This window comes from Mus pahari, chromosome 14 (genome assembly GCF_900095145.1).
Source record: "Mus pahari chromosome 14, PAHARI_EIJ_v1.1, whole genome shotgun sequence".
Classification (NCBI taxonomy): domain Eukaryota; kingdom Metazoa; phylum Chordata; class Mammalia; order Rodentia; family Muridae; genus Mus; species Mus pahari.
In genome coordinates, this window is record NC_034603.1 from 84007118 (window position 1) to 84032537 (window position 25420).

Here is a 25420-nt window from a genome sequence, read left to right on the forward strand (position 1 = left end):
CGCAGTCACTGCGGAGGGGCGGGGGAGCGGCCCGAGAAGGCGGTTAGAAAGCCCGCCAAAGGCTCCGCCGTGGGCGAGGCCCGCGAGGGCGCGGGCTCCGGGTAGAACGAGACTCTACGGAGGGAGAAAGAGGAAGCGCGCCCCACCAGGGCCCCGCCCCCCTGCCCACGCCAATGCCCGGGCTCCAGGCGCCGTTCAGCCCCGCCTGTCGGAGCGGGTTCTTGTGCTCCCAGTTGCCTCTCTGTCCCGGGGCCACCTCCCGTCCCCCTCTCCCGCCGCTCCTGACTGAGGCCCGCTGCCTTGGTTTCACTTCTCGGGGCCTTTCCTCTCTAGGAAGGGGCGGGAAGTGTAAACCTAAGGTACGCGCTAGCCACAGCGTGCGGCCGTACCCTCCCCTCCCCCCACGGGGCGCCGGGGACTACATTTCCCGGCGGGCGCTGCGACCAGACCCTGGTCAGCTGACCGGTCTCGTGATCTGCTGTGAGTCAGGCCCGGAGGGCGGGCCCCAGCAGCTGCTATTGCTCGTCCTTGCCCCCGGATCCCGGTCCCTGCAACTGGAGTTGGCGCGGGTTGACCCCGGGTCTCCTCTGCACTCGGTCGCGTCCCCGGAGGCTCCCGACTGTGCCGGTGGGGAGAGCTTTCCCTTGAACCCGCGATTCCCATCCCAGGACTGGAAATCGGCAGTCTGGCTGCGTGGTTCTCTCGTCTGGTTTCTTCCCTCAGGGCTGTCAGGGGTTTCGACTGGAGGAGAGGAGGTGACTGTCCTGGGCCGCTGCTGGCCTCCGAGCAAACGGAGCCAAAATGTCCCCGGAGTCTAAAAAGCTTTTCAACGTCGTTATTTTAGGAGTTGCCTTTATGTTTATGTTCACCGCCTTTCAGACTTGTGGAAATGTGGCGGTGAGTTGGAATCTGTACTCCTTCCTTTGAATTGCCCGGCTGAATGCACTCCAGCTGTGACAATAAACGTTTATGTCCTCTACCACGCCAAGATTGCACCTCCTGTTTTTCAGCCTACCCTTCCTCGGTTTCTAAATTTCGAGTATCAGATATTTCGCGTTTACATGGTGTTAAACATTTGCGTTAATACTCAGATGCGGCTTGCAGTTTGAGTATGGACCATAGTTACCTTAATTTTTGTGAGTGTTAAACTCTGCGTTTAGTGCTTGGGTGGCTTGTGGGTACAGCTGATTATCTGTTTCCCCATCTCGAGTATGTCTTCTGCAATTGAGTCGTTTTTTCCTCCTCTCCTGGTGGCTTGGGTCAGAAGTTTGGATCATAACATTTTTTTCCTGAGTATTTAGGCTTTCCCGCGGGGAAGGAGATGGCAAGTCGTTTTCATTGATGAGTTTTATCTTCCACACAGCAAACTGTCATCAGGAGCTTAAATAGCACAGATTTTCATGGCAGTGGATATACCAGGTATTGTACTGTGTGCATGATTTTATTTTGCATGTCGTAGTTCCATACATCTCCTCAGGAAAAGCAGCAATAAAATGTTGTAACTGAAGAGTAGCTATGATTGTGTCAAATCTGTCTCTCTTTTTCTGATTTTTGAGCCAACCATAGGTCAAGATACAGCCCCATACCTCCCAGAGTACTTGGGTTAATCCTCAGAACGTACATGATGGGAGAAGAGAACCCGCTCCGGCAGGTTCTCATGTGACTTCCACACAGGCGAACACTCTCCTACCATACAGACATAAATTTTAAAATGTAGTAAAAGAAAGTTCCTGAGCAGGCATAGGGGTGCATGCCTTCAATCCCAAAATAAATAAATGTGATGGTAGATTTCTTTATGATGATGACTAAAGGTCTTCTGTAGAATTTTAGACTCTGGGATTGAAAACCTGCCTTCAGAACTGGAGTGCTTTGCCTACGTCCAGCAAGTTATCTCTTGACCCCAGGTTCTTCACTAAAATCATGGCTATGCAGGCAGTGTAGTGCTTCCGGCTCAATATGCACGCAAGTCTTGTCAGAATCATGTTCTAATCCTAAACAGTGCTGTAGTTGTTGAAACACTGGATTTTTGAGGCTTTGTAATCTCATTCTCAATTTGTAATTTCATCAGAAGCTTTAAGATTTTTATGCTGAAGCCGGGCAGGGGTGGCGGACGCCTTTAATTCCATCATTTGGGAGGCAGAGGCAGGTGGATTTCGAAGTCCAAGGCCAGCCTGGTCTACAGAGTGAGTTCCAGGACAGCCAGAGAAAACACAGAGAAACCCTGTCTTGAGAGAGAAAAAAAAAGTCCAATAAATAAATAAATAAAAAGATTTTTATGCTGTTTAGACATAGAAAATGAAAACTGCACAGGTCTGTAGTACTTTGGATTTGTAGCTGGAAATGTGCTAAATGCATGCACATATACAACCTCTCTCCTTCCAATTGCCTCCTCTCATGTTGCCTTGACCCCTGTCTGGCCTTGAGCTTGTAGCATAACACATGATAACCTTGAACTTCAGGTCTCTACTTCACCTCCCTAGTGTTAAGTTTAGAAACCTGTAGCATCCGGCCTGGCTTCAGGGTACTCTTTTTTTCCTCTTTTCTCCTCTTTCCAATAACTTACATCAAAGAATTCAGCATCTTCTCAGAGGCTCTTCAGGACTCACCCCTGTTATCAGGAAGGTGACAATGAGGCCTCTGTCAACTTGGCATTACCCCCTGCTGAGATACAGGACAAACTAGACGGGGGGCGGTTGTTTAGTGGTTAGCAGGGTCTTACTCTGTAACCCTGACTGGTCTTATTTATTTATTTATTTATTTACTTTGGTTTTTTTGACACCGGGTTTTTCATGTCCCCTTGGCTGTCCTGAAACTCACTCCGTAGATCAGGCTGGACTCAAAATGGCTGGTCTTAAAGTCACAGAGATCCTCTTGCTTCTGCCTCCCTAGTGCTGGGATTAATCAAATGTACCTCATCGAACTCTGGGTTCTCTTAAATCAGAAAACCAAAACTTTTTTTTTTTCACGAAACCAAAACTTTTAATTGACAAGAGTCATGCATGTTTATCTCTAGTGTGTATAAATTGTAGAGTTGTGAGGTTAAGCTATACACACTCTGCATTTATTTGAGAAGGTCCTACCTTGTAGTCCCCCCTGATCTGGAACCCAGCCATGCTTAACTTAACCTGCTGAGTACTGGAATGGTAGGCAGGCCTTGCTATGCCTAGGTCCTTCTTAATTTCTCTACATTTATAGGTTTGGTGTATCCTCCTAATTCCAAAACTCTCCTTATTTTGGTTTTTTTTTTTTTTTTTTTTTTTTGGTTTTTCGAGACAGGGTTTCTCTGTGTAGCCCTGGCTGTCCTGGAACTCACTCTGTAGACCAGGCTGGCCTCGAACTCAGAAATCCGCCTGCCTCTGCCTCCCGAGTGCTGGGATTAAAGGCGTGGCCACCACGCCCGGCTATTTTGGTTCTTTATTACCTAAATATAGTATATGGTATCTGAGGATAGGTGGACTTTAGTGTCCACTTTTTTAGATAATTAAAACTGTTACAACTTGGTAGTACTGTGTTTTCTGTGTATTTTAAAGAACAAATGAAAGAATACATTCAATATGTGAGTGGCTTATGGAAGCCAGAGAAATATGAATTTACAGATTGGAATGAATTAGGCAGATAAACACTGCCTAATAAATAAAATGTGAATCCTCAAGATAGCTTGAGTTCAAGGACTGTATAGTAAACTGGGTTAATCCCAGCACTTGGGAGGCTGAGGCAAGGGAATGTTTGTAAGTTCAAGGCCAGCTGGTCTACAGAGAGAGTTGTCGTACATCCAGAGCTACATAAGAGTCCCTGTGCCAAAACAACTACAAAAGATATGTATATACTAGCGAGGGAAAAACAAAGATACATGTAGGGTTAGACATTGTGTGTATGCTTGTAATCCTGGTATATGGGAGGCTCAGGCAGGAGAATTGTGGGTTCAAGGCCAGTCCAAGCTACATAATCCTGTCTCAAAATCAACTGCCCATATAAATAACTTGCATATTTATATAACTTATATGTGTAACTGAGCAGTGTGTATGTAACAGGGCTGAGGAGTGATTGAAAGATATTCAGGCAAATAAATAAGTAAATAAGTTCTAGTGAAACACGTTATAACTTGGCTTGTTATCTATAGCAGAGAATTGCCACGCAGCTCCCAGAAGCTGCAATGAACAGACCACTTGTGGGGCCCCTGGAGCAAAGTTTCCTGGGCTGGAGACTGACTCACCATTCCCTAAGGACTGGCTGAACTTAGGCAACTCACTCACAGCCGTTCTGTTTCCTATAAAGTGAGACTGGGTAGTAACGCCTTCCTTCTCTAGCATCTAGACTTAAAAGAGGAAATATTTGTGAAGTGCTCGGCACAGGACTTCTCGCCACTCACGTTGTTAAAAGCAGTGCTTGGAATCATGTTATAGGCAAGCTGGCTGAAAGAAGCATAATACAGATACTTAATACAAGCCAGATGTGACACGTGTTTGTAATCCCAACACTCTCCTGGGACAGACAGATAGACAGGAGCATGGCTGCAGGTTTGAGGCCACCCAGGGCAAGATTTAGAGACCCTATCAAAACCAACAAATAAAAACCAGCCAGTTTTTATTGTTTGCATGCCTGTAATCTTAGCACTCAGGAGGCTGAGGCAGGATTGCCGTGAGTTCAAACCCAGCCAGAGCTACATAGTAGGGTCCCGTCTCAACAAAATCTTTATCTATCTATCAATAACTAATATATTCATGAAGTAAATGTATATTTTTATATGTTATATAAATGAGAACTTTATTCTAAGGATATAAATATAAATTCTGACTAAAGTCCGTGACATTTTTTGTGAACTTATAAAATTTACATATTATGGATAGAATTTTACATTATCTTACTTTGTGTATGTGTATATGAGTTGCCACATACCGCAGTGCGTGAGTGGAGATCACAGGACAGTCTAGGAGTTGGTTCTCTTGTGGTGGGTTCTGGGGATGGAGCTTGGTCTGTAGGCTTGCACAGGTGCCTCTGCCCACTGGGCCATCTGGCCACCTAAGCAGGATTTTAAACATGAGTTTCTGGGATGCGTTACTTAAGGTTTTTGTTCTTTTTTTCCCTTCTGTGTATTGAACAGCTTGGCAATTATTTATGGCGTGTTCTCGGCTTCAAATCTGATCACTCCGTCCGTGGTGGCCATTGTTGGACCTCAGATCTCTATGTTTGTCAGTGGTTTCTTTTACAGGTGAGTGGGTCTTTTTATTTCCCCCCATCGCTTGTTTAATGGAGAGCACTTCAGATCATCTCTCAAGCACATAGAAAGTAGTTATTTCAGGGGTCTGACTCTAGTGGTGTTGCTCAGGAACACTGAAGTTCTAACCAACGAGTGTATCAAGTTGGTTTTTATGTTTGAAACCAGGTCGCACGGTAGCCCAGACCCAGGCTGTCCCCAAACTGGGAATCCTCCTGGCTCAGCCTTTGGAATTCTTCATACTATCATCAGGTTCCAACCTGTCTCATGGATATCAGCGTTTGTCTTATTGATAATCAGAATCCAAAAACCTCTCTTGGGGTTGAAAAGAGCCTTCCATGAAATAAGTTTGCTTTCTGTTACATTGGCAAGCAGATTTATGTGAAATTAGGAGATATTTCTGGGCTCGGGCTTCATCCTGCACTGAGCTCATGACAGTTGCTGCAAATCTGCAAAATGTCCATTAACATCCTGATGTGGTAAACAGCGAGCAGCCTGACCTGGAGAGGCTCAGTGAAGACCACAGCCCTGTCACAGCCCTGGGGAAGGCTCAGTGGCAGACCACAGCCCTGTCATACTCAGAGGCTTGATCTCTTCCAGGGCAAAAAAAAAAAAAAAGCAAAAAGAAAAGAAACAGGCCCAAACCAACTCAAACCAACTCACATTTCTGCTTCTTTCATAAGAGAGCTTCCAGGTGAAGCTGAGGATGAGAACCTCTGTGCTGGCCCTGGGGCGGCATGCTTAGCTCTGTCTCACATACTGTTTGACTGTAATGCGCTGACCTGTTGTATTTTAGCATGTACATTGCCGTTTTTATCCAGCCTTTCCCATGGTCCTTCTACACAGCATCTGTCTTCATCGGAATTGCCGCTGCTGGTGAGTGAGCATCCTGTCAAACACACTTCCCTGGGGCGAGGGTGTGGTGTACGGGGTAGTGCCAGAAGCCACCTGATGTCATACTTTTAATGAACTTTTGCTTTGAATTTTAGTCCTTTGGACAGCACAAGGAAATTGCCTGACGATAAATTCTGATGAGCACACAATTGGGAGAAACAGCGGAATTTTCTGGGCACTCTTACAGTCTAGGTAATAATATCTTTAGAGCTCAGTCCTCCCTTGGGTTTCCTTGTGACGTCACTTACTAGATCTTTACCGTGTGGTACAGATTCCCTCTGTGATTGACATAAAGCGCAGGCACCTATTTTACTAAAATTTAAAATTAGCAAATAGAAAATATCAACCTAGCATCCTCTATAGTTTAGGGCTTTGGGGTTATTTGTTTAATTATCTTCACGCAAGCTTAGGAGGTAGAAGGCATTATCTGTAGTCCACAGATGAGAAAATGGAGACTGAAAGTTAACCCATGTAAATATGGCTATCTGGGGTCCAGGAGCAACATCCTTCGGCCAGGCTGCACTGCCTGATAGCTGTGAACGAGTACACTGGGACTCAGAAGGGAGGATGGCGGTACCAAGTCTGAACCATACGGCACGGGAGGTATTTTCTGAGAAAGAAGCCACAGCGGTCATTCTCATTCATCTTATGCCTGTTGGTTTCAGTAGTATATCCTGAAGAGCTGGGTATAGTGGAATGCACCTGTAACTCCGGCATTCAAGAGGTAGAGACAGGAAGATTGCAGTGAGTTCAAAGCCAGCCTGAAGCCAGCGAGATGGCACATGGATAAAAGCCCTTGCCACCAGACCTGATGGCCTGAGTTCTGGCCTTAGGCTCACGTAGTAGAAGGAGAGAACAACTCCCTCAACAGGTTGTCCCCTGACCTCCACTTGTGCCCTGTAGCCCTGGCACACCTCTCCTGCACAAACAACTAAATGCAACAACAACAACAAAAACCTGAAAGTTTTTTGGGTTTTCATAAGACTTAATTTTGAATGTTTAGTTGGTGGTGGTGGAAGGGTGTGTGTGTGTGTGTGTGTGTGTGTGTGTGTGTGTGTGTGTGTGTGTTCTGTTTGGTTGGGTGTCTCCCTAGGCTGGCCTCAAACTCTTGGACTCATCGTGACTATTTTGCTTCAAGCCTACCAAGTAGCTGAGACTACCGGTGTACCCCACCAGGCCTGGCATAGAAGTTTAGCTTTAAAGAGTTAGAGATTGAGACACAGGAGAGCTAGTGAGTGATCGCTCCTTAGGGAAGTATGCCAAGGATTGGAGATATGGATACTTAAGTTGCACGGTTTGTTCACAAATGCTTTATATTTTACGACTTAAAAGTAGCATAAGTCTGTTTCCCAGTAAGTCACATGTATCCAAGTGAATCAGGTCCTGCCGGGGCGGTGCCAAATCAGGTTACTGTCACATGCTTATGGGTCAGTTAACTTGCTTAGAAAGTCAGGTGGTATTTGTCCTGCTAAGGAACCTAGGGCAGGTAGGTTCTTTACAAAAATCACCTCCCATTTTTCTCACTAGCTTCTTTCTTCTCTCCAAATAATGGGTGTGGTTATAAAAACCCCAAGTGTGAGCTGAGCACAGTGACGCTGGTCCTTTGTCCCAGCACACAGGAGGCTGAGGGAGGTGGCTCTCTGGAGTCCCAGGCCAGCCAGAAGTACTCCTGAGACCCCGTTTCAAGTAAATAAACAACCTAGCCAGAGGACTCCAGTGATGCCCCAGCATCTTCTCCCTTTTTCCCCCCACAGCTTGTTCTTTGGAAATCTCTACATATATTTTGCCTGGCAAGGGAAAACCCAGATTTCAGGTTGGTCTTACTCACGTTGCTTTATTCAGATGGTTATGAAAGTGAGCAGCAGGTCCACAGAACGGCCCATCTGCTCTAAGCAGCACTCCGGGGAACTTTGGCACCCTGATGTTTCTCCTGACGCTTGCCTTTTCCCAAGTGGCTGTGCTTTGCCAGTGCATGCTAGCCAGGCTCCCAAGGGTCCGTGCTGCTCCCTTGTTGGATCCGTGCCCTCCCCAGGTTAGAAGAGAAGGTTCTGTTCTCGGACTGTTGTTTCTTTTGCTCTTCGTAGTCTCTAGCTGAAAGACGAAGATGAAAGTGGCTGTTTCCTTCTCCTAAGTTTTTACCTTAAAAATGTACTGAGGAAATGTTTCACTGCCTGGGGACAGCCAGTGGGCATGACACTCACGGACTCCTCCACTCTCTGCTTTTGTCCCTAGAGCATGACCGAAGGACAGTGTTCATTGCTCTGACAGTGATAAGCCTCGTGGGGACCGTTCTGTTCTTTCTCATTCGGAAACCAGATCCTGAGAATGTCCTTGGAGAAGAAGAGTCTTGCGATGACCAGGACATGGAAGCCACCGAGTAAGACGCCGGAACACTCTTCTTTGTGTTAGAGTAGATTCTGCGTAGCCATGGTCTAGGGATTACTAAGCTGGTTTATCCCAGCTGCTCTCTGACAGGCAGGCATGGGGAGAACTTTCAAGCAAAGGTGAAGGAGAGTCCTGGGGAACAGAAGGGGAGGGTCTAGAAGGGAGGCTGTGAAAGATCCCCGGGGACTTCCATCCTTCCCCAGCTGTCAGATGACCCTCACAGCCCAAAACCCTATCACATCATGTCCCGAGGCCTCAATTTCCTGCTCTGGTGAGCAGCAGCCTTCTCCCCCATTGCCCTGTGGGAGGCTGGGCTGATAGGTGAGGGACAGATGCTTTGCCTTCGGGCCTGGGCCTGTGGCCCAGTGTTCAGGCTTCCTAGTGCTGTGGTGTGAGTGAGTGTCAGGATCCTGCAGTTCTCAGGGCCTGGGCTCCCTGCCCCCACAGTCATCTGTACATGAAGTCTCCAATACTGTAATTACCTGAGCCTTTTCTTTCTGAGATTGAGATGGGATCTCACTACATATCTTAGGCAGGCCTGGACAGGAGACCCTCCTGTGTCAGCCCCTGCTGCTGGAATCCCAAGTGAGTGCCAGCATACTCGGTCACCTGAGCTCATTTCAGGAGTGACATTGTTTCAGGTATCTGGTCACCAGGCATAGTGGCGCATACCTGTAGTCCCAGGACTTGGGAAATGGAGGCAGGAGGATTAGGAATTGAAGCTCATAGCAAGTTCATAGCAAGTTCAAGGCCAGCCTAGGCTACATAAGACCTGTTTCAAACCAAAACCTTACATAACCAAAAATTATAGGTGATTTGTCTGGTTAGATTTGAGAGGGAGAAAAAGAAAAACTAGAGGCTTATTTTGTTTTTGAGTTGTCAAACTATGAAGATTTTTTTAATTTATTCATTTTATTTATATGAGTACATTGTAGCTGTCTTCAGGCACCCCAAAAGACATTAGATCCCATTATAGATGGTTGTGAGCCACCATGTGGTTGCTGGGAGTTGAACTCAGGACCTCTGAAATATTAGTCAATGCTCTTAACCACTGTGCCATCTCTCCAGCCCGAAGATTTTTTTTTTTTTACAACTTTTCATCCATTGTTAAAAGTTTTGCCATTTATTTACTTACTTGTTTATTTGTCTGGGAGACAGAATCTCGTGGCATAGACCAGGCTGGCCTCAAACTCACAGAGATTTACCTGCCTCAGACTCCTAAGTGCTGGGATTTAAGGTGTGGGCCACTATGCCTGGCTACTGAGTGGCCTTTGTAATTAACAAACAAAGAACTCCTAAAACTCTCCAGCTGAGAATCGCACCAGGACGGTCTTTGGACTGAGGGTATGTTCAGGTGATACAGTCGCGCACCGCACTGCGTTGATTTAGTGACAGACTGCTAGATGACAGCTGACCCATAAGATGATGTCACCTAGCATGGCTCAGCAGACTTTGTGTACGTGTTAAGCAATATGTAAGGTTTGTTTCTCAGCTTTGTGTTACAGCAGTAGTCAGCAGGAATTGGAGAAGGGGATTGTGTGCCCATGGAAAAGTGTAGTTCTTAGGAATGATGTCAGCTTAGTTAATATTCTCTCGTCCTGAACTGTCACCTACATGCAAAACTTCTGGGTCTTTGTTTCAGTAATACTACTGGCTAGCCATGTGCCAGCCCCGGCAGTGACATGTTCTTAATGGACTTAAGTTTTAGAGACGACAGAAGTAATACACCTGTAAGAAAATCTCAGAGCACCCTAGCTATGCCTCCAGCCAGTCATGTTCTTGTCCTTATAGCAGAAGATTGATTTTATTTTTAAGATTGATTTATTTATTATATTTAAGTACACTGTAGCTGTCTTCAGACACTCCAGAAGAGGGCGTCAGATCTTGTTACGGATGGTTGTGAGCCACCATGTGGTTGCTGGGATTTGAACTCCGGACCTTCGGAAGAGCAGTCGGATGCTCTTACCTACTGAGCCATCTCACCAGCCCCCGGTGGTGCACACCTTTAATCCCAGCACTTGGGAGGCAGAGGCAGGCGGATTTCTGAGTTCGAGGCCAGCCTGGTCTACAGAATGAGTTCCAGCACAGCCAGGGCTACACAGAGAAACCCTGTCTTGGAAAANNAAAAAAAAAAAAAAAAAAAAAAAAAGTTGTATTTAATATGTGTGGATGTTTCACCTGTATGTGTATCTGTGTGCTATGTTTGTGCCTGGTGCCCTTAGGGGACAGAAGAGGGCATTGGAGGGAGAAATCAGTCTGTTTTATTTTCCCAGGTCTGCCCAGAACAATGTGACAAAGGCAGTGGATGCGTTTAGTAAGTATTCTCTGTGTCTGAAATGTAAGAGCTATTCGGGGACACCTTCAGCATTTGTGCCCCCCACACACACATCCCCACCCCCACCCCGTAACTCTGGGTTGACGATCCCCAGAGTTTTCAGTCTTCCAGGTATGTGCTTCTAAAGTACGCCAGTTTCTCCACCAGTGTCTCTAACATGGGGCTGTCAGGAATGAACGGTAACTCTGCCCACCTAAGGAGTGTGTGAGGGCTGGGAGGAGGCCTCAGGTGTGGGGAGGTGAGAAAACCCAGGCTGCTCCTTGGAGCAAGCATTCCATGAGTAAGGTTTCTTGCTGCCTTGTGCACAGTGGTTCTAAGGAGTCTGTAATAGGCAGTGGGTGACATTTTCATTCCAGAGAAGAAAGCTGAGGTTTCCAGGGCCCATACTGAGCCTTCTCAGATTTGTTTACAAGTAACCAAACAGTACTGGGAATGTGGAGGAAATGTTACCCAGTGAGGTGGGGATGGGGAATGAGGTTGGGGTTGGGTGGCTCAGTGGTTGACAGGCGGGGCATGTGATCATTGATGTCCACTGTAACTTTTACAAACAAGCACCATCTATCTTACTGATGGGACAGCAGGCTGTCAGGAAGTTCCATCCCAGGTCAACCAGCTGGTCAGTAGGTGGCTGAGATGGATTTGAGCCCAGACTATTCACACAGGAGACAGTCATTCCCTCAGACACGGGCAGGCTCCGACTCCAGCCTCTCAGCTTCCTGCTTTCCCAGGAGATAGCCTTGCTAAGGCGGTCACTCCGTGGAGCAGCCCGCTGCAAGCCATCAGCTCCCAGGACTTCACTGTGCCTGTGGCCCTTGGGGATATGAGACATTGTCAGGTCCCTTATGCCAGAGTGGAAATTCTCGATCTAATCAGCTGACGCCTGGCTCAGAGGTCACAAGGCCTCCTTTTAGAAAGAACCTAGGATGTGGGACATGTATGCTCTGTCATTAGAGCTGTTTAATTCAGCTTTTATCCACCGCCTATGTTTGAGGGATGCAGTCCTAAATATAAATTACAAATGGGGTTTTACGTATTAGCAAGTAGGGTATAGTTGGTTCCCTGCCGAAGCGAGATCACTGGAGGTCTACCTTTCCAATTTGTAGTCTAGGACCTGTCTACCAGAAGATCTACTCACGGCCAGAGTCGAGGTTAAAGCTCACAGAAACCGCCATCTAGCAACTTCGTAAAGACGGATTTGCAGAGTGTAGCTCAGGCTCGCCTGAAGCTTGTGGGTTCTGATACTTCTGCCCTGTATTCCAGTACTTGAGGGGCAAGCGGGCCAGTCATCATCCGCATACCGAGGAGTCTGAGGCTAGCCTGGGATACAGGAGTCTCCAAAAATGATAATAATTCAGATGCAGCTTTAATAACAATAATTAGCCGGGCACTGGTGGCACATGCCTTTAATCCCAGCACTCGGGAGGCAGAGGCAGGCGGATTTCTGAGTTCGAGGCCAGCCTGGTCTACAGAGTGAGTTCCAGGACAGCCAGGGCTATACAGAAAAACCCTGTTTTGAAAAAAAAACAAAAAAACAATAAACACCCCCCCAAAAAAAACCCAATAATTAATAATTCAGGTGCAGTTTTGAATGTATGGTAGTCTGCATCTGTAATCCTAACACTCGGGACACTGACAGGAAGATTGACTTGTTACAAATTATCTTGGACTACATAGTAACTCCCAGTATAGCCTGGGCCAGAGTGAGACCCTGTCTTCAGTGGGGCATGGGGCATGCCTTTAGCAATGGATCTCCACTGCGGATCTCATCTACACCTCCAGGTGCAGAGGCAGAGGTCGAGGTGTCTGTAAACGGCAGAGCATGGACACCAACCTGCAGTCAGTCTCTGACCCAGATACTCCGTCGGCTGGCTCCTCTGTAGCCTCTCAGTGGCCACTTAGCTTTTTATTGTCTTGAGTAATTCTGGTTCCTTTCCCCTCCTCTGTCATTATTAAGATCTAAAGACACAGGAAGGGCAGTGTGTCTCTAGCACCTGCTTAAGCACTTGAATAAGCAGTCACGCCCCACGCATTCTACTCTGAAAGTTTAGGCTCTCTATTTCCTGGCTTCAGTGGTGAGAGGAATGTTCTGACTGAAGGAAATGGTTGCCGATTAAAATCCAGCTAAGTCTGTCCAATTTTTCTCCTTACAGAAAAGTCTCTGAAGCTGTGCGTCACCAGGGAGATGCTGCTCCTGAGCGTTACGACTGCCTACACAGGTAAGGCTGCCCCTGCTGCCCTGCTGCTGCGTGGTGATGGCAGGATTTCTCATGCTCTGCTCGACTGCACAGTGCTGTCCTGTCACCTCCTGAGGCTGCTTTCAGAGCAGCAGCTGCCAGAGCCTCTAAAACAATTTCGCAAACATGTCTGGTACCTTTCTGGGTGTCGTAGCCTGTTGTCAGGGTTCCGCCCTGCTCTCTGAATAAATAACCCCCTCCTTCTGTGAGCTCTTCATGTGAGTGACAGGAGAGCCAGACCTCAGAGTGGCCAAAGGCCCCAAAAATACTGCAGGAAAAGCTGACCAAGCTCTCCTGAAGGCCCGTCCTGGACCTAGCCTCTGTGACAGTCAGTCAGGGGGCCAACCCAGATTCATTGTGGGAGGATCCTACCACCAGGGATAGCCTGGACCAGCCAGGTCAAAGCAGCAGGGGGCGCTCAGGATGTACCCAGGAGGGGTCACGTGACTGACATCACGTAGGGAACTAGGGCGGGCGGTGTGAGAGCAGCTGCAGCCCTTGGTCTCTTCTTGGGAAGGTGGGATAGACATGTGTTTTAAGGTTTTGTAGGGTTAGAATGTAGAGGCTTTATTGACTTTATCCTAGTTCGTTACTTATTTTTTTCTTATTTTTTATGTGTATGTGTGTGTTTTCCCTGCGTGCATGCCTGTGCTCCATTGTGTATCACTGCCAGTGCAGGCCAGAGGAGATCAGCTCCCCTGGGACTGGAGTTACAGACGATTGTGAGCTGCCGTGTGGGTGCTGGGAACTGAACCTGGGTCCTCTGCAAGAGTAGGCAGTTGTCTTACCTACTGAGCCATAGCTGCAGCCCCACCCATTTTCAGGAACTTCCTTTGCACGTTGGAGAGTGTGTGAAACATCACTGTGTCCATAGGAACAGCTGACCGTATCCTGGCCCTTCAGGGCGGCTTTCTTACGGGCTGATGAGCCCTTCAATTTGTGCTGTTTCTGTCTGCTCATATTATACCCTTGACATCTCCTGCCTGCAAGCTGACTGTACAGAAGCATGCCCGTTTAAGTTGTGTTTTTACCAAAGACGTGGGAACTGCCCCCTTGAGCTGTCCTAGTTTGAGGCTCTGAAAAACTTAACCATAGACTGGGGTTTAAATCAGGGCTTTTAGAACTTTTTATACTCTTGATCTCCTCGCCTCCCTGAGACAGGGTTTCTCAGTGTAGCCCTGGATGTCCTGGAACTCACTTTGTAGACCAAACTCAGAAATCTGCCTGCCTCTGCCTCCCAAGTGCTGGGATTAAAGTCTTGCGCCATCACTGCCCGGCCCCTACTCTTGATCTTTACCCAAGAAATTTTTATGTAATTCTATGTTAGTATATAAAATACAGGTAGGCAGGTATACAAAGCTGAGGCTATGATGGCGCACGCCTTTGATCTCAGCACCCAGGAGGCAGAGGAAGGTGGATCTCTGAGTTTGAGGCCAGCCTGGTCTACAGAGTGAGTCCAGGACAGGCAGAGCTGATTTGTGTGTTTGTGTGTGTGTGGTGGTTCTTGTTTGTTTACTTGCTTTTGTTTTTGAGACCTGATCTCCGGTTGAGCACAGGGTGGTCTAGAGCTCACTGTGAAGCTGGAAGTGATCTCAAACTCTTGACCCTCTCTATCTCCTAAGAGCTGGGGTTACCATTTAATGTTCGGTCGGTTGGTTGGTTTTTTTTAATGTAACTCAAACATCAATGTTCTGACCTAGTGTAAGATTACACCTGTAATCTCAGTTTGACTTTGAGATGAGCAAGACCTTGTATCCCCCCACCCCCTCCACCCCCTAAAAAAACCTACTGAGGTTGGACTGAGGGTGTAGTTGCATAATTGAGTGTCAGCGTTTGCCTAGCAAAAGCAGAGCCATAGATTAGAGTACGAGTCAGGAGTAAAAGTCAGGGGCGACCCAAAACCACAGGCTGGAGAGGTGGCTCAGTGGTTAGGAGCACTGACTGCTCTTCCAAAGGACCTGAGTACAATTCCCAGCAACCACATGGTGGCTCACAACCATCCGTGATGAGATCTGACATCCTCTTCTGGAGTGTCTGAAGACAGCTACTTACATATAATAAGTAGATAAATAAATCTGAAAAGAAAAGAAAAGAAAAGAAAAGAAAAGAAAAGAACACTTTGTACTCTTCCTGGGGGCTCAGGTTTGGCTCTCAGCACTCGCGTGGTGGCTTATATGTAATTCCAGCTCTGGGATCCAAAGGCCTCTTCTGACCTCTGGGCACTGTATACATATGGTACAGAGACATACATACCTGCAGGCAAACACCATATGTACCATAATAAAAATAAATCAGCTGGGTGGGGGTGGCCCACGCCTTTAATCCCAGCACTTGGGAAGGAGAGGCAGGTGGGTCTCTGAGTTTGAGGCCAGCCTGGTCTACAGAGTGAGTCCAGGACAGCCAGGGCTACACAGAGAACCCTTCTCAATAAATACATAAGTAAACACACCAGCCTTTGAAAAAAAAAAAAAAACCTAAATGAACAAAAATGAAAACCAGCCTGAGCCTGTCAGAAAGATGCAAGTTTGAGGCCGACCTTAGCTGCACAAGTGAGACCTTGTCTCAAAAAACACCAACAGCTGCCACCCATACTGAGTCCCCTGAGATCCGGGGCCTCGGAAGTCAGAGAACCTGTGTCAGGTTCTCTCCTGCGGGTCATCTCATTGTGCAGTCACTGGGCTGGCAGAAAAGCAAGCCACTCTGGTGTCTCCTGCCGGAGTGCTGGTCTTGTGAGGGAGCTGTCACATGATGTAGTCCCCTGAAGGCCGCCTGCCCTGCAGAGCCTCTGTGTTGGGGAGGGGAAATGTCTCTGAATTTTGTCCGTGTGTCCTCAGCTAGGGCAAGTCCAGCTGCTACTAGACACAAACCAAAACCGGGAAAAGGCCTGGATGGACAGTTAACCTAACCATGGGTTTTTCCTCTTCAGGTCTGGAGCTGACTTTCTTCTCTGGGGTGTACGGTACCTGTATTGGGGCTGTAAACAAATTTGGGACAGAAGAGAAAAGCCTCATTGGACTTTCTGGAATTTTCATCGGCATTGGAGAGATTTTAGGTAGGTTGGGTTTTTTAGTTTGAAAACCTTTCATTCCGAGTCAGGCTGGAAAGCTGGCTCTGTAGGAGCTCGAGGCTAGCCTGGGCAATAAAGGGAGAACCTGTTTCAGTTGTAAAAAGGAAACCGAGCCAGGCATGATGACTATATTCCTGGGTCCTGAGAGGTGGAAGCAGGATCACGAGGAATTCAAGGTCATCCTTGGCTGTATAGTGACTTTGGGTCAGCCTGCTATTTAAGACCTTATCAGAAAAGAGAAGAGAAGAGAAAAGAAAAACATTTTGTTAGCATAATGATATAAATCTTAGGTCTTCTTCACTTCTCTGTCCTGTCCTTGAGTTTCTATATCCCCTACTTATGTTTATCCAAATGGGTGCATTTTATTTTTCCATCATCACTATTTTTTTTTAACTTTTGCTTATTTGTGTGTGTATTCAGGTGTGTGCACACAAGGCCAATAGAGTGTGTGTGAGTGTATACTCACAGGCCAGTGGAGGGCTTCCAAAGTCCTCTATCACTTTCTGTCATTTCTTTGAGGCGGTGTCCCTCCCTAAACTTGGAGTTCAGATTTCTTGGGTAGGCTGGAAGTCTTTGTGCCCCAGCAGTCTTCCCCGCCCTCCTGGCAGCCAGGCCTGGGTGCTGGGATCAGAGCCCTGGCTAGAGCGGTGGCACCCAGGCAGAAGGCGTGCGATGAGTCTGCTGTGGTTAAGCTGTTGTCAGCTGTCACAATTCTGGTTCTGCAAGGTGGTTCAAAGGGAGCTTTATTGCTTGAGTCTGGTTCTCCTGGAATGACTGTTCCTGCTTGGTGTGATGTCGTCACAGGGGGAGCTGTCTGTAAAGTTCTGCTGCCCTGTAAGTTTAGGTGGATGGTTAAAAACCTGCTGACACCTTTGTGGGGTCTAGAAAAGGACACTCATTGTAAAAGCAAGGCGCTCAGGACTGATTTGTGCTCGCTTTCAACCTCAGAGCGGGTTAAGGCAGGTTGGATGCCATCAGCTTCCACAGACTCTCTTGGTGGCCAATGTGTGTGCAGAACTAAGAGTGTGACCCAGAGAGCAGGACAGCAGAGACTGATGGAAAGCAGTGGGCAGGGGGGTGGGGGTTAAGTTGGGGGTGGGCCTCATCCTGCCTTCAGTTTCCTCATGGGCACAAATGAGTCATCAGGGTAGCAGAGTTAGATGTAACTCACAGAACTCGGGAAAATTCTAGATGTACCCTGTTGCTTATTAAGAAGAATGCAGGCTAGCAGAAGGCTAGGCGCTCTAAGAGTTGTTTTCCAGAGGGCCTGCACCAGCTGTGTGGGCACCGGGGACCAGGGCACAGTGTGGCGTCCATCGCATTGTGTGATGACCCGATCCCAGGTCAGCGAAATGGGTATATCAGCCACCTCAGGGCTATATCATTGCTTTCTGTTATGGAACTTTTCAAATCCTTTCTACTAGCTATCTTATAGCCCACGGATAATTGTCATTAGCCATAGTTACCACACTGTACTATAGAATATTATTATTATTTAATATGGTCTTGCTATGTAGCTCTTGGCTGACTTGGAATTCACAATATAGAATTAGGCTAGCTGCAAACTTGTTACAAGTTTGTTCCACAGCCCTATTCACGTTCGAAGTTTTTTAACTGCTAACTTTGCGGGGGAGAGGAGATTCTAGGAATTCCCTGGAGCCTTGTACATACTAGACCAGCTACCCTACCACTGAGCTAGCTGCTTACCATACTCGTTTTAAAACCATGAGACAGAATCTCACAGTTGCCAAGGCTGGCTTTGAACTCCTCCTCCCTCAGTCTCCTGGTCCCTAGATCTATAGGGCATGCCACCGGCCTTGGCACTAAGCTGTTATGATGGGGGAACCTTCCTAAAAGCCTTTGTTGCCACCCTACAGTTTCACGGTGATTCATCCAGTCATGAAGCGGACAGGTTGTGGGGTGGGTGACAGGTCTAATCCACCATTGGGGAGGTGGTGGCGGGGTCAGCACAGGCCTGGGCTACCTGCGACCCAGTCTCATTACAACAGTGGTAGTTGATGAGTTATGCACAGCCTTTTGTTTCTCTAACTAGGCAGCAAGCATAGGAGGTATATTGGTGTATTAATTCACAGAAAGAATAGAAAGAGCATCGCTGGCTGGAACTACAGCTAACGTCGATGCCGTGGCTGTGAGTGCTGTAGTCATCCTCAGTGTTCCCACTGCGACGTTCCCTGTTTCCGGGCAGACATTGGACATCTGAGATTCTTCTTCTGCTCTGCACTATGACCTGTGACTGGTTCTGTGGTGGGTGGAACCCCCTGAAGTGTCCCTGTGTCCTAATCTACAGGTGGGAGCCTCTTCGGCCTACTGAGCAAGAACAATCGCTTCGGCAGGAACCCGGTCGTGCTGCTCGGAACCCTGGTGCACTTTGTAGCCTTCTACTTGATCTTTCTCAACATACCCGGAGACGCACCCATTGCCCCTGTGGAAGGGACCAACAGCAGTGCGTACATCAGGCCCAGGTATGCTGACTGTCCAAGTGGGGTGCTTAGTCCTTCTCAGAGTCTGTCAGCTTTGTGAGGTCACCTGTCAATAGCTGAGAGGGCAGAGAGTCCCAAGGTAGTTTTGCAATGATTGCTTTTAACCTCTGCCCTCCTGGGTCCTTCTTGATCCATGCAGGGGTTCAGAAGTACCTGATGAGAATTTTACCCTCTGTTTTTTTAGCAGTGGACTATTCTCATGTTAGAGGGGGACAGGGAGGGACACGGCGGCAGCTGTTGGCCGAGCAGCTGCTCAGTCCTTCATGGTTTGAGGGTATCAGTTGATTTCATTCATCATAGATGCAGTGTCTGGGGCTAAATCTGCAGACCCAAGGGAGCCTCGCCCAGAAGACAGTATTTGCTTTCCAAAGAGAGTAGACCAGGATTTGCTAGACTGTGAAGGTCTGTGCGTGTGAGCGTAACTGTTCACCACAGAGTCTACTAGGGAGGCTGGGGCTGGAACCCTGGATATAGAATGTCTACTTGGAGCCAGGCGTAGTGGTGGCACACACCTTTAGTCCCAGCACTCTAGAGACAAAGGCAGGTGGATTTATATTAGTTCAAGGCCAGCCTGGTCTACAAAGTGAGTTCTAGGACAGCCAGCCAGAGTTACACAGAGAAAGCCTGCCTTAAAAACAAACAAACAAACAAACAAGAAGTTTGCCTCGAATTTGGGAGACCTTGGGCTCAATCTCCAATAGCACAGAAAAGACCTCAGCCATGTTAGTATTTATTTATTCTCGTTTGGGGACAGGGGTGTTGCACACTTTTCCTGGAGGAGGCTGAGGCTACAGGATCACAAGTTCCAGGGCAGCCTGGGTCTGTACTGGGCCTGGGAGTGGTACAGTGGTAGGGCTTGCCTAGCATTAAGGAGTCCCTGGGCTCAGTCCCCAGCAACCTCTGTAGACCAGGATAGTCTTGAGCTCACAGAGGTCCATCTGGTTCTACCTTTGGAATGCTGGGATTAAAAGCATGTACCCACCACCCCGGCATATTTTTATTTAAATTATATATATATATATATATATATGTGTTTGTGTGTATATGTATGTATATATATGTTGGGAACTAAAAAAAGGGGCCCAGGGAAAAGGGCAAAGGGAAAAGGCCCACACCCCGCCAGAGTTTTCCCTATCCTCTGGTCTGTCAGGCATGGGAGGGCTGCTACCTTCCACTCATCCCTGGGTGGGCATTCCTCTATCCCACTCTTCAGGGGGTGGCCAAGGCATAGCCCTGCCTGGGGGGAGCCCCTGAGTTATAGGAGAGAGGGATGAGGGCAGAGGTCCCCAACACCTGAGAGAGTGCGTGCAGCCTTAATGAGCAGAGACTCTCTATGGCTTAAGAGCTTTATTATAGAAAGGCAGGGGGAAAGAGAGGAGGGGGGCTAGAGAGGAAAGGAGTAAGAGTGAGGAGAGGAGAGAGAAGAGAAGACAGAGAGAGAGGGTGAGAGGGGGGCAAGTAAGAGAGCAAGGCGGGGCTGAACAGCCCTTTTTCTGGTCCTCACTGTTGCTAGGTAACTGGGGAGGAGTTTAGCCTGAAGGTCAGAACCTTGGGCCATTGCCTACGTGACTACTGACCATACTTCTCTTTTGGGGGCTGTGGAGGATGGTAACTTAGGCAGGGGCCAGAGTTCCAGGAGCATGAGGGAACGCCTACCGTGTCATTTAGGTGAATTATCACCACTGGGGTTCAGACCTCAGCTCAACTGGAGACCAGTCTGCAATTCCCCACATATACATACATATCAAGTGGTGCCTGTGGAGTTCAAAGAAGAGCATTGGGTCCTCTGTTGCTGGAGTCATGGGTTCTGGGAACCAAACTCAGGTCCTTCCCAGAAGCAGGACATGCCCCTGACCACTGAGCCATCTTTCCAGTCCTGTGTTTTGTTTTGTTTTGTTTTGTTTTTCTTTTCTTCAGCAAAGAAGTTGCCATTCTCTGCAGTTTCCTGCTGGGTCTGGGAGACAGCTGCTTCAACACCCAGCTGCTTAGCATTCTGGGTTTTCTCTACTCAGAAGACAGCGCACCAGCCTTCGCGGTCTTTAAGTTTGTTCAGGTAACTGGATTGTGCTGCAGTAGTTTCCTTCCCATTGTTCTCGGTCACTCCTCCCGTGGCTTTTAAATGAATGCTGAGCATCCTGTAAGGGTGTGTGTGTGTGTGTGTGTGTGTGTGTGTGTGTGTGTGTGTGTGTGTGTGTAGAACCGGGCTCAGTGGGCTTGCGTAGGTGAGAGGTTTTAATTCTGGTCTCTGCACCTGGGTGAATACTTCCTTAGGTACCAGCCCCATCTCTCCATAGAATCTCAGACTTTTCATCCTGTGCATTTTATTGTACTATTGTGCCACAGCTTACTGGATTATTGCTGTCAGGCAAGTTGGGGTGCATTTGTGAGCTGGGGACCAGTGAAGTCTGTCTGCATGGACACCGCCAGTTGCAGATGTCCTTTGGGCTGACTGGAGCAGCTGAGGCCCCGGGGCCCACTTGGTGATTTATCTTGTTTCTTCTAGTCCATCTGTGCGGCCGTGGCCTTTTTCTACAGCAACTACCTCCTCCTTCATTGGCAACTCCTGGTCATGGTGATATTTGGGTTTTTCGGAACCATTTCTTTCTTCGCTGTGGAGTGGGACGCTGCTGCCATTGTGGCCCGAGGCTCGGACTACGGAAGCATTTGATGAGATGAGTGTCTCCCGGAAACACAGCTGGTCACATGACCGCCTGTCAGTCAGTCTCATAAGCGCTGGACGATGCTAAAGCGAGAACTGAGACTGTGAAATCAGGCGGGGTTGGTAGTAAAGTTTACAGATCCTAGCGGCTCACGCTAGCAAAGGAAGGGAATCCCGCTCTGTCAGTTACAGCTGTTCCGAGATGTTCGTCCACCCCTCCCTCAGTTCCTCACAATCAGGGCTCCTTCATCCTCGTTCTCGAGGGAAGATCCTGCCTGGCTCGCCATGTGTCACAGGATTCTAGCTGGCTGTGCATGGAGTATGCCTCACTCTTTCGAAATAGGAAGCAGATGCCACTCCATGTGTGGATCTGGGAATGATTTTGTGACACACAGCTAGGATGCTGAGACACAGCTGTGTGAGACCGGATCTCACTGCATAGCCCAGGCTGGTCTTGGGCTTGCAGCCCCCCACCCCCGCCTCCAGTGTTGGGGTTATCCTAGGTGCCCCACACAGGATTTAAAACGCTCCAGTCCTAAGAGTTAGGGTCTTGATATGCAGCCTTGAGTGGCCCGGACTTTGTATACCAGGCAATGCTCCTCCCTTTGTCTCCAGAATGCCTGGGTGGTGAGAATATGCAACCACACACGCGTGGGCTGAGACTTCAGCTTCTCTTCAAATGCTTTGTTGAACAAGTCTTACCTTGTTACTCCCAGCAAGGGGCCGGTTATGTGCAATGAGGTAAAGACTGTGTCATTTGTCAATTAATAAAAGCATATTTAGAGAAGGAAAGAGTATTTACTGGAGGGGGGACTTACGCTGTGGTTGTCCTGACCATTACAATAAAGAAAACTCCACCCTCTAGTGGGGTCTGTGTGGCCATCCTCTCTGGGAGAATGCTTAAATAGTACAGACTGTCTCCCGTAAGGACTGACACTCTTACGATTGAGGTATTCATTAAGCATCAAGATCAGGTCTTCTATGTACTGCAGGTTGTCCTCCAACTTGTGCTCTTCCAAGCCAGAAACAACCTCTGGTTAAAATTCACCAACTTTGTATGTGTGGTATGTGTGCTTAAGGTTGTATAACTGACACCATATCTAATGACAGTATTTTATTTATTTTATTTTTAAATTCTTTTTTATTTTATTTCTGAGTGTATGTGTTTGCCTGCGGCTTGTCTGTATATATGTTGTGAGCTGGCCTGCCTGCAGAGCTCAGGGAAGTCAGACGGGGATTTGATCCCTGCGAACTGCACTTAACAGGCAGTTAAAGACCATCTGATATGGGGTGCGGTATCTGGTGTCTTAGTTACTTTCCTCTTGTGAGGAGATACCAAGGCAACTTGTTTCAAGACAGGGTTTCTCTGGGTAGCGCTGGCTGTCCTTGAACTCATGAGGCTGGCCCTGAACTCAGAGATCTGGTTGAGTGCTGAGATTAAAGGTATGCACTACCAATGCCCAGCCAAGGGAACTTGCTTAAGGGTTTATTGGAGCTTACAGTTCCAGAGGGTGAGTCTGTGACCATCATGGTGGCAAGCATGGCAGTGGGGCAGGCCTGGGGCTAGAACAGTAGCCAAGAGCTCACATTTTATCCACAAGCTGGTGGCAGAGAGCTAACTGGGAATGGCTTCTGCTTTAGAGAATTGTTTTTATGTACCTTATGTATATAGATATATGTCTGCATATATGTACACCAGAAGAGAACATCAGATCCTGTGGGTCTGCTGTTACAGATGGTTGTGAACCTCTGCATGGGTGCTAGAAATTGAGCTCAGGACCTCTGGGAGAGCAGCTGCTGCTCTTAAGCACTGAGCCACCCCTCCAGCCCTCCTCCAGTGACACTTCTCCCAGTCCTTCCCAAACAGTTCCTCCAACTGGGGGAGCCAAGCTTTCAGCTATGGGAGCCAGCAGGGGTTGGGGGGCTTCTCATTCAAACCAGGGCAAATACCAACCCTGACCCTGAGCCGGCTCTACAGCCCCATAGTTACAGAACTGTCTTGCATTTTCTCAGCCCTTCTCAGATGTGGCAGCCACTAACAACCTTCCTATGTCTGGACCTGCTGGATATTCTATATAACAGGAGCCCTCCCTTTAAACCTGACATTTATCTGTCCACAGTACAGTGAGTCCAACTCAAAGAAACATACCTTGTTTTCCATGACTTTGGGGTTGTTAGTTTTTTGTGGGTTTTTTTGTTTTGTTTTGTTTTGTTTTTTGGTTTTGGTTTTTGATTTGGGTTTGTGTATTCTCTCTCTCTCTCTCTCTCTCTCTCTCTCTCTCTCTCTCTCTCTCTCTCTCTCTCTCTCTCCTTTCCCCTCCCCCTTCCAACCTCCCCTCTCTCCTTCAGAGTAGCTTAAACCAGACTGGCCTTGAACTCACAGAGATCTGCCTTCCCTCTTGACTTGAGTGCTGGGAATAAAGGCATAGCCATCACACCCAGAACTTTGACTCTGAAACATGCCATAAATCTAAAAATAGTATAGTTGGTTGGATAATTGGGGGGGGGGGATGAGTTTTATTCTTATTATTGATTATGTGTGTATGCTTGTGTCAGTGTCAGAAGGCAGAGGCGTCAGATCCCTTGGAGCTAGAGTGATTGTGAGCCACCCAGTGTGGGTGCTAAGAGCTGACCACACTCACATCCTCTGGAAGAGCAGTGTACACTCTTAACCCATGAGCCATCTCTTTTTAGCTCCGTGCTTCAGTTTTTGAGATAGGGTATTGTATAGCCTAGGCTCTCCTCCACCTCACTATGTAGTGTAGGCTGGCCTCACACTCCTGCTCCTCCTGTATCCACCTTCTGAATGCTGGGGTTATAGACATGCACCTCCATGCCTGGCATTTTTGAATAACCTGCAAAGCCCTGCTGTCAACCGAAGTCCTTACGGAGGTCCCCTGTGTGGAACGATGGTGTCCTCCCTAGTTGTAGGGCTTGTTTTTGTAAGGCAGGGTTTCAGGTAGGCAAAACTTGCTTCAGATTTGTTATGTTGTTGAATTTGACCTTGAGCCCTGGTCCACCTGCTTCTTTTTCCAAAATGCTGAATTACAGGCTTGTACCACCATGCCAGGCTGAGGTCTAGCTTGCTTTCTTGAAGCTGAGATAACCCCAGCAGCTGGTGACCCTGTTATTGCCCTTAGTTCTTTGAGTATCTTTTATCTACCCAGGTATCTTTGTTTTCTAATGCTCTCTGTAGAAGCAGTTACTCTCAGGCAGAAGTTCCCAGTGGTCCTGACCCTGACCCTTTCACAGGGTTGCCCAAGACCATCAGAAAACACAGATGTTTACGTTATGATTCATAACAGAAGCAGAACCACAGCTATGAAGTAGCAACAAAAATGTAAGGTTGGGGGCTGGAGAGATAGCTCAGGGTTAAGAGCACTGACTGCTCTTCTGAAGGTCCTGAGTTCAAACCCCAGCAACCACATGGTGGCTCACAACCATCTGTAACGAGATCTGACTTCCCCCTTCTGGAGTGTCTGAAGACAGCTACAGTGTACTTACATATAATAAATAAATAAATAAAAAATTAAGGTTGGGGCTCACCACAACATGAGGAATGGTGTTAAAGGGTTGCAGCATTCAGAAGGTTGAGAGCCATTGAGATCTCACTGGTTAAGACAGTACATATCTGTACTTAGAGGTTCCCAGGGTAAGAAGTCCTGGACCAGCCTGCCATCTTCTTTGCCCACCCTTCAGGGCTGCAGTCCACACTCAGGCTGGCTCTATGAGCAGGACCCAGTGTTCAGCTGGCTCAAACTGTTGTGGCAAGAATCAGCCGAGGGGGCTGGAGAGATGGCTCAGTGGTTAAGAGCACTGACTGCTCTTCCAAAGGTCCTGAGTTCAAATCCCAGCAACCACATGGTGGCTCACAACCATCTGTAATGAAATCTGCCGCCCTCTTCTGGAGTGTCTGAAGACAGCAACAGTGTACTTACATATAATAAATAAATATTTAAAAAAAAAAAAAAAAAAAGAATCAGCCAAGGACCATCCTCTGTCCATTGTCACAAGGGGCTGCCGTCAGGACAGCTGTGTTCACCAAACAAGCAAAGCCACAGACAGAGCAAAGGCAGGACGGAAGCCCTGGTCCTTCCTAACTCTTGAAAATGACACCCTGTCCCTTCTGC

General features: G+C 47.8%; 1 protein-coding gene across 5 annotated transcripts; it reads left to right on the forward strand.

Annotated features, from left to right (window-relative positions):
* Positions 1 to 108: 108 nt before the first annotated feature.
* On the forward strand, positions 109 to 22733 carry Mfsd11 (major facilitator superfamily domain containing 11). Of its 5 annotated transcripts, none has more exons than XM_021214120.2 (13): positions 109 to 897; positions 1364 to 1419; positions 5102 to 5209; positions 6012 to 6091; positions 6205 to 6301; positions 7864 to 7922; positions 8342 to 8486; positions 10768 to 10808; positions 12980 to 13045; positions 15990 to 16115; positions 18439 to 18613; positions 20549 to 20684; positions 21135 to 22733. In XM_021214120.2, the coding sequence occupies exons 1-13, from the start codon at positions 802 to 804 to the stop codon at positions 21297 to 21299; spliced, it is 1350 nt and encodes a 449-aa protein (XP_021069779.1). In that variant the 5' UTR covers positions 109 to 801; the 3' UTR covers positions 21300 to 22733. The 5 variants fall into 5 exon arrangements, with proteins under 5 accessions (XP_021069779.1, XP_029401560.1, XP_029401559.1 ...); XM_029545700.1 differs by having other exon boundaries at positions 6037 to 6091; positions 21135 to 22077; XM_029545699.1 differs by lacking the exon at positions 7864 to 7922 and having other exon boundaries at positions 6037 to 6091; positions 21135 to 22092.
* Positions 22734 to 25420: the final 2687 nt, after the last annotated feature.

Coding starts and splice junctions, on each gene's coding strand:
- Mfsd11 (XM_021214120.2), top strand. CDS start 802: ATGTCCCCGGAGTCTAAAAAGCTTTTCAACGTCGTTATTTTAGGAGTT. Junction 7,923..8,341: donor AGGGAAAACCCAGATTTCAG/GTTGGTCTTACT, acceptor TTTTGTCCCTAG/AGCATGACCGAAGGACAGTG. Junction 20,685..21,134: donor CGGTCTTTAAGTTTGTTCAG/GTAACTGGATTG, acceptor TGTTTCTTCTAG/TCCATCTGTGCGGCCGTGGC.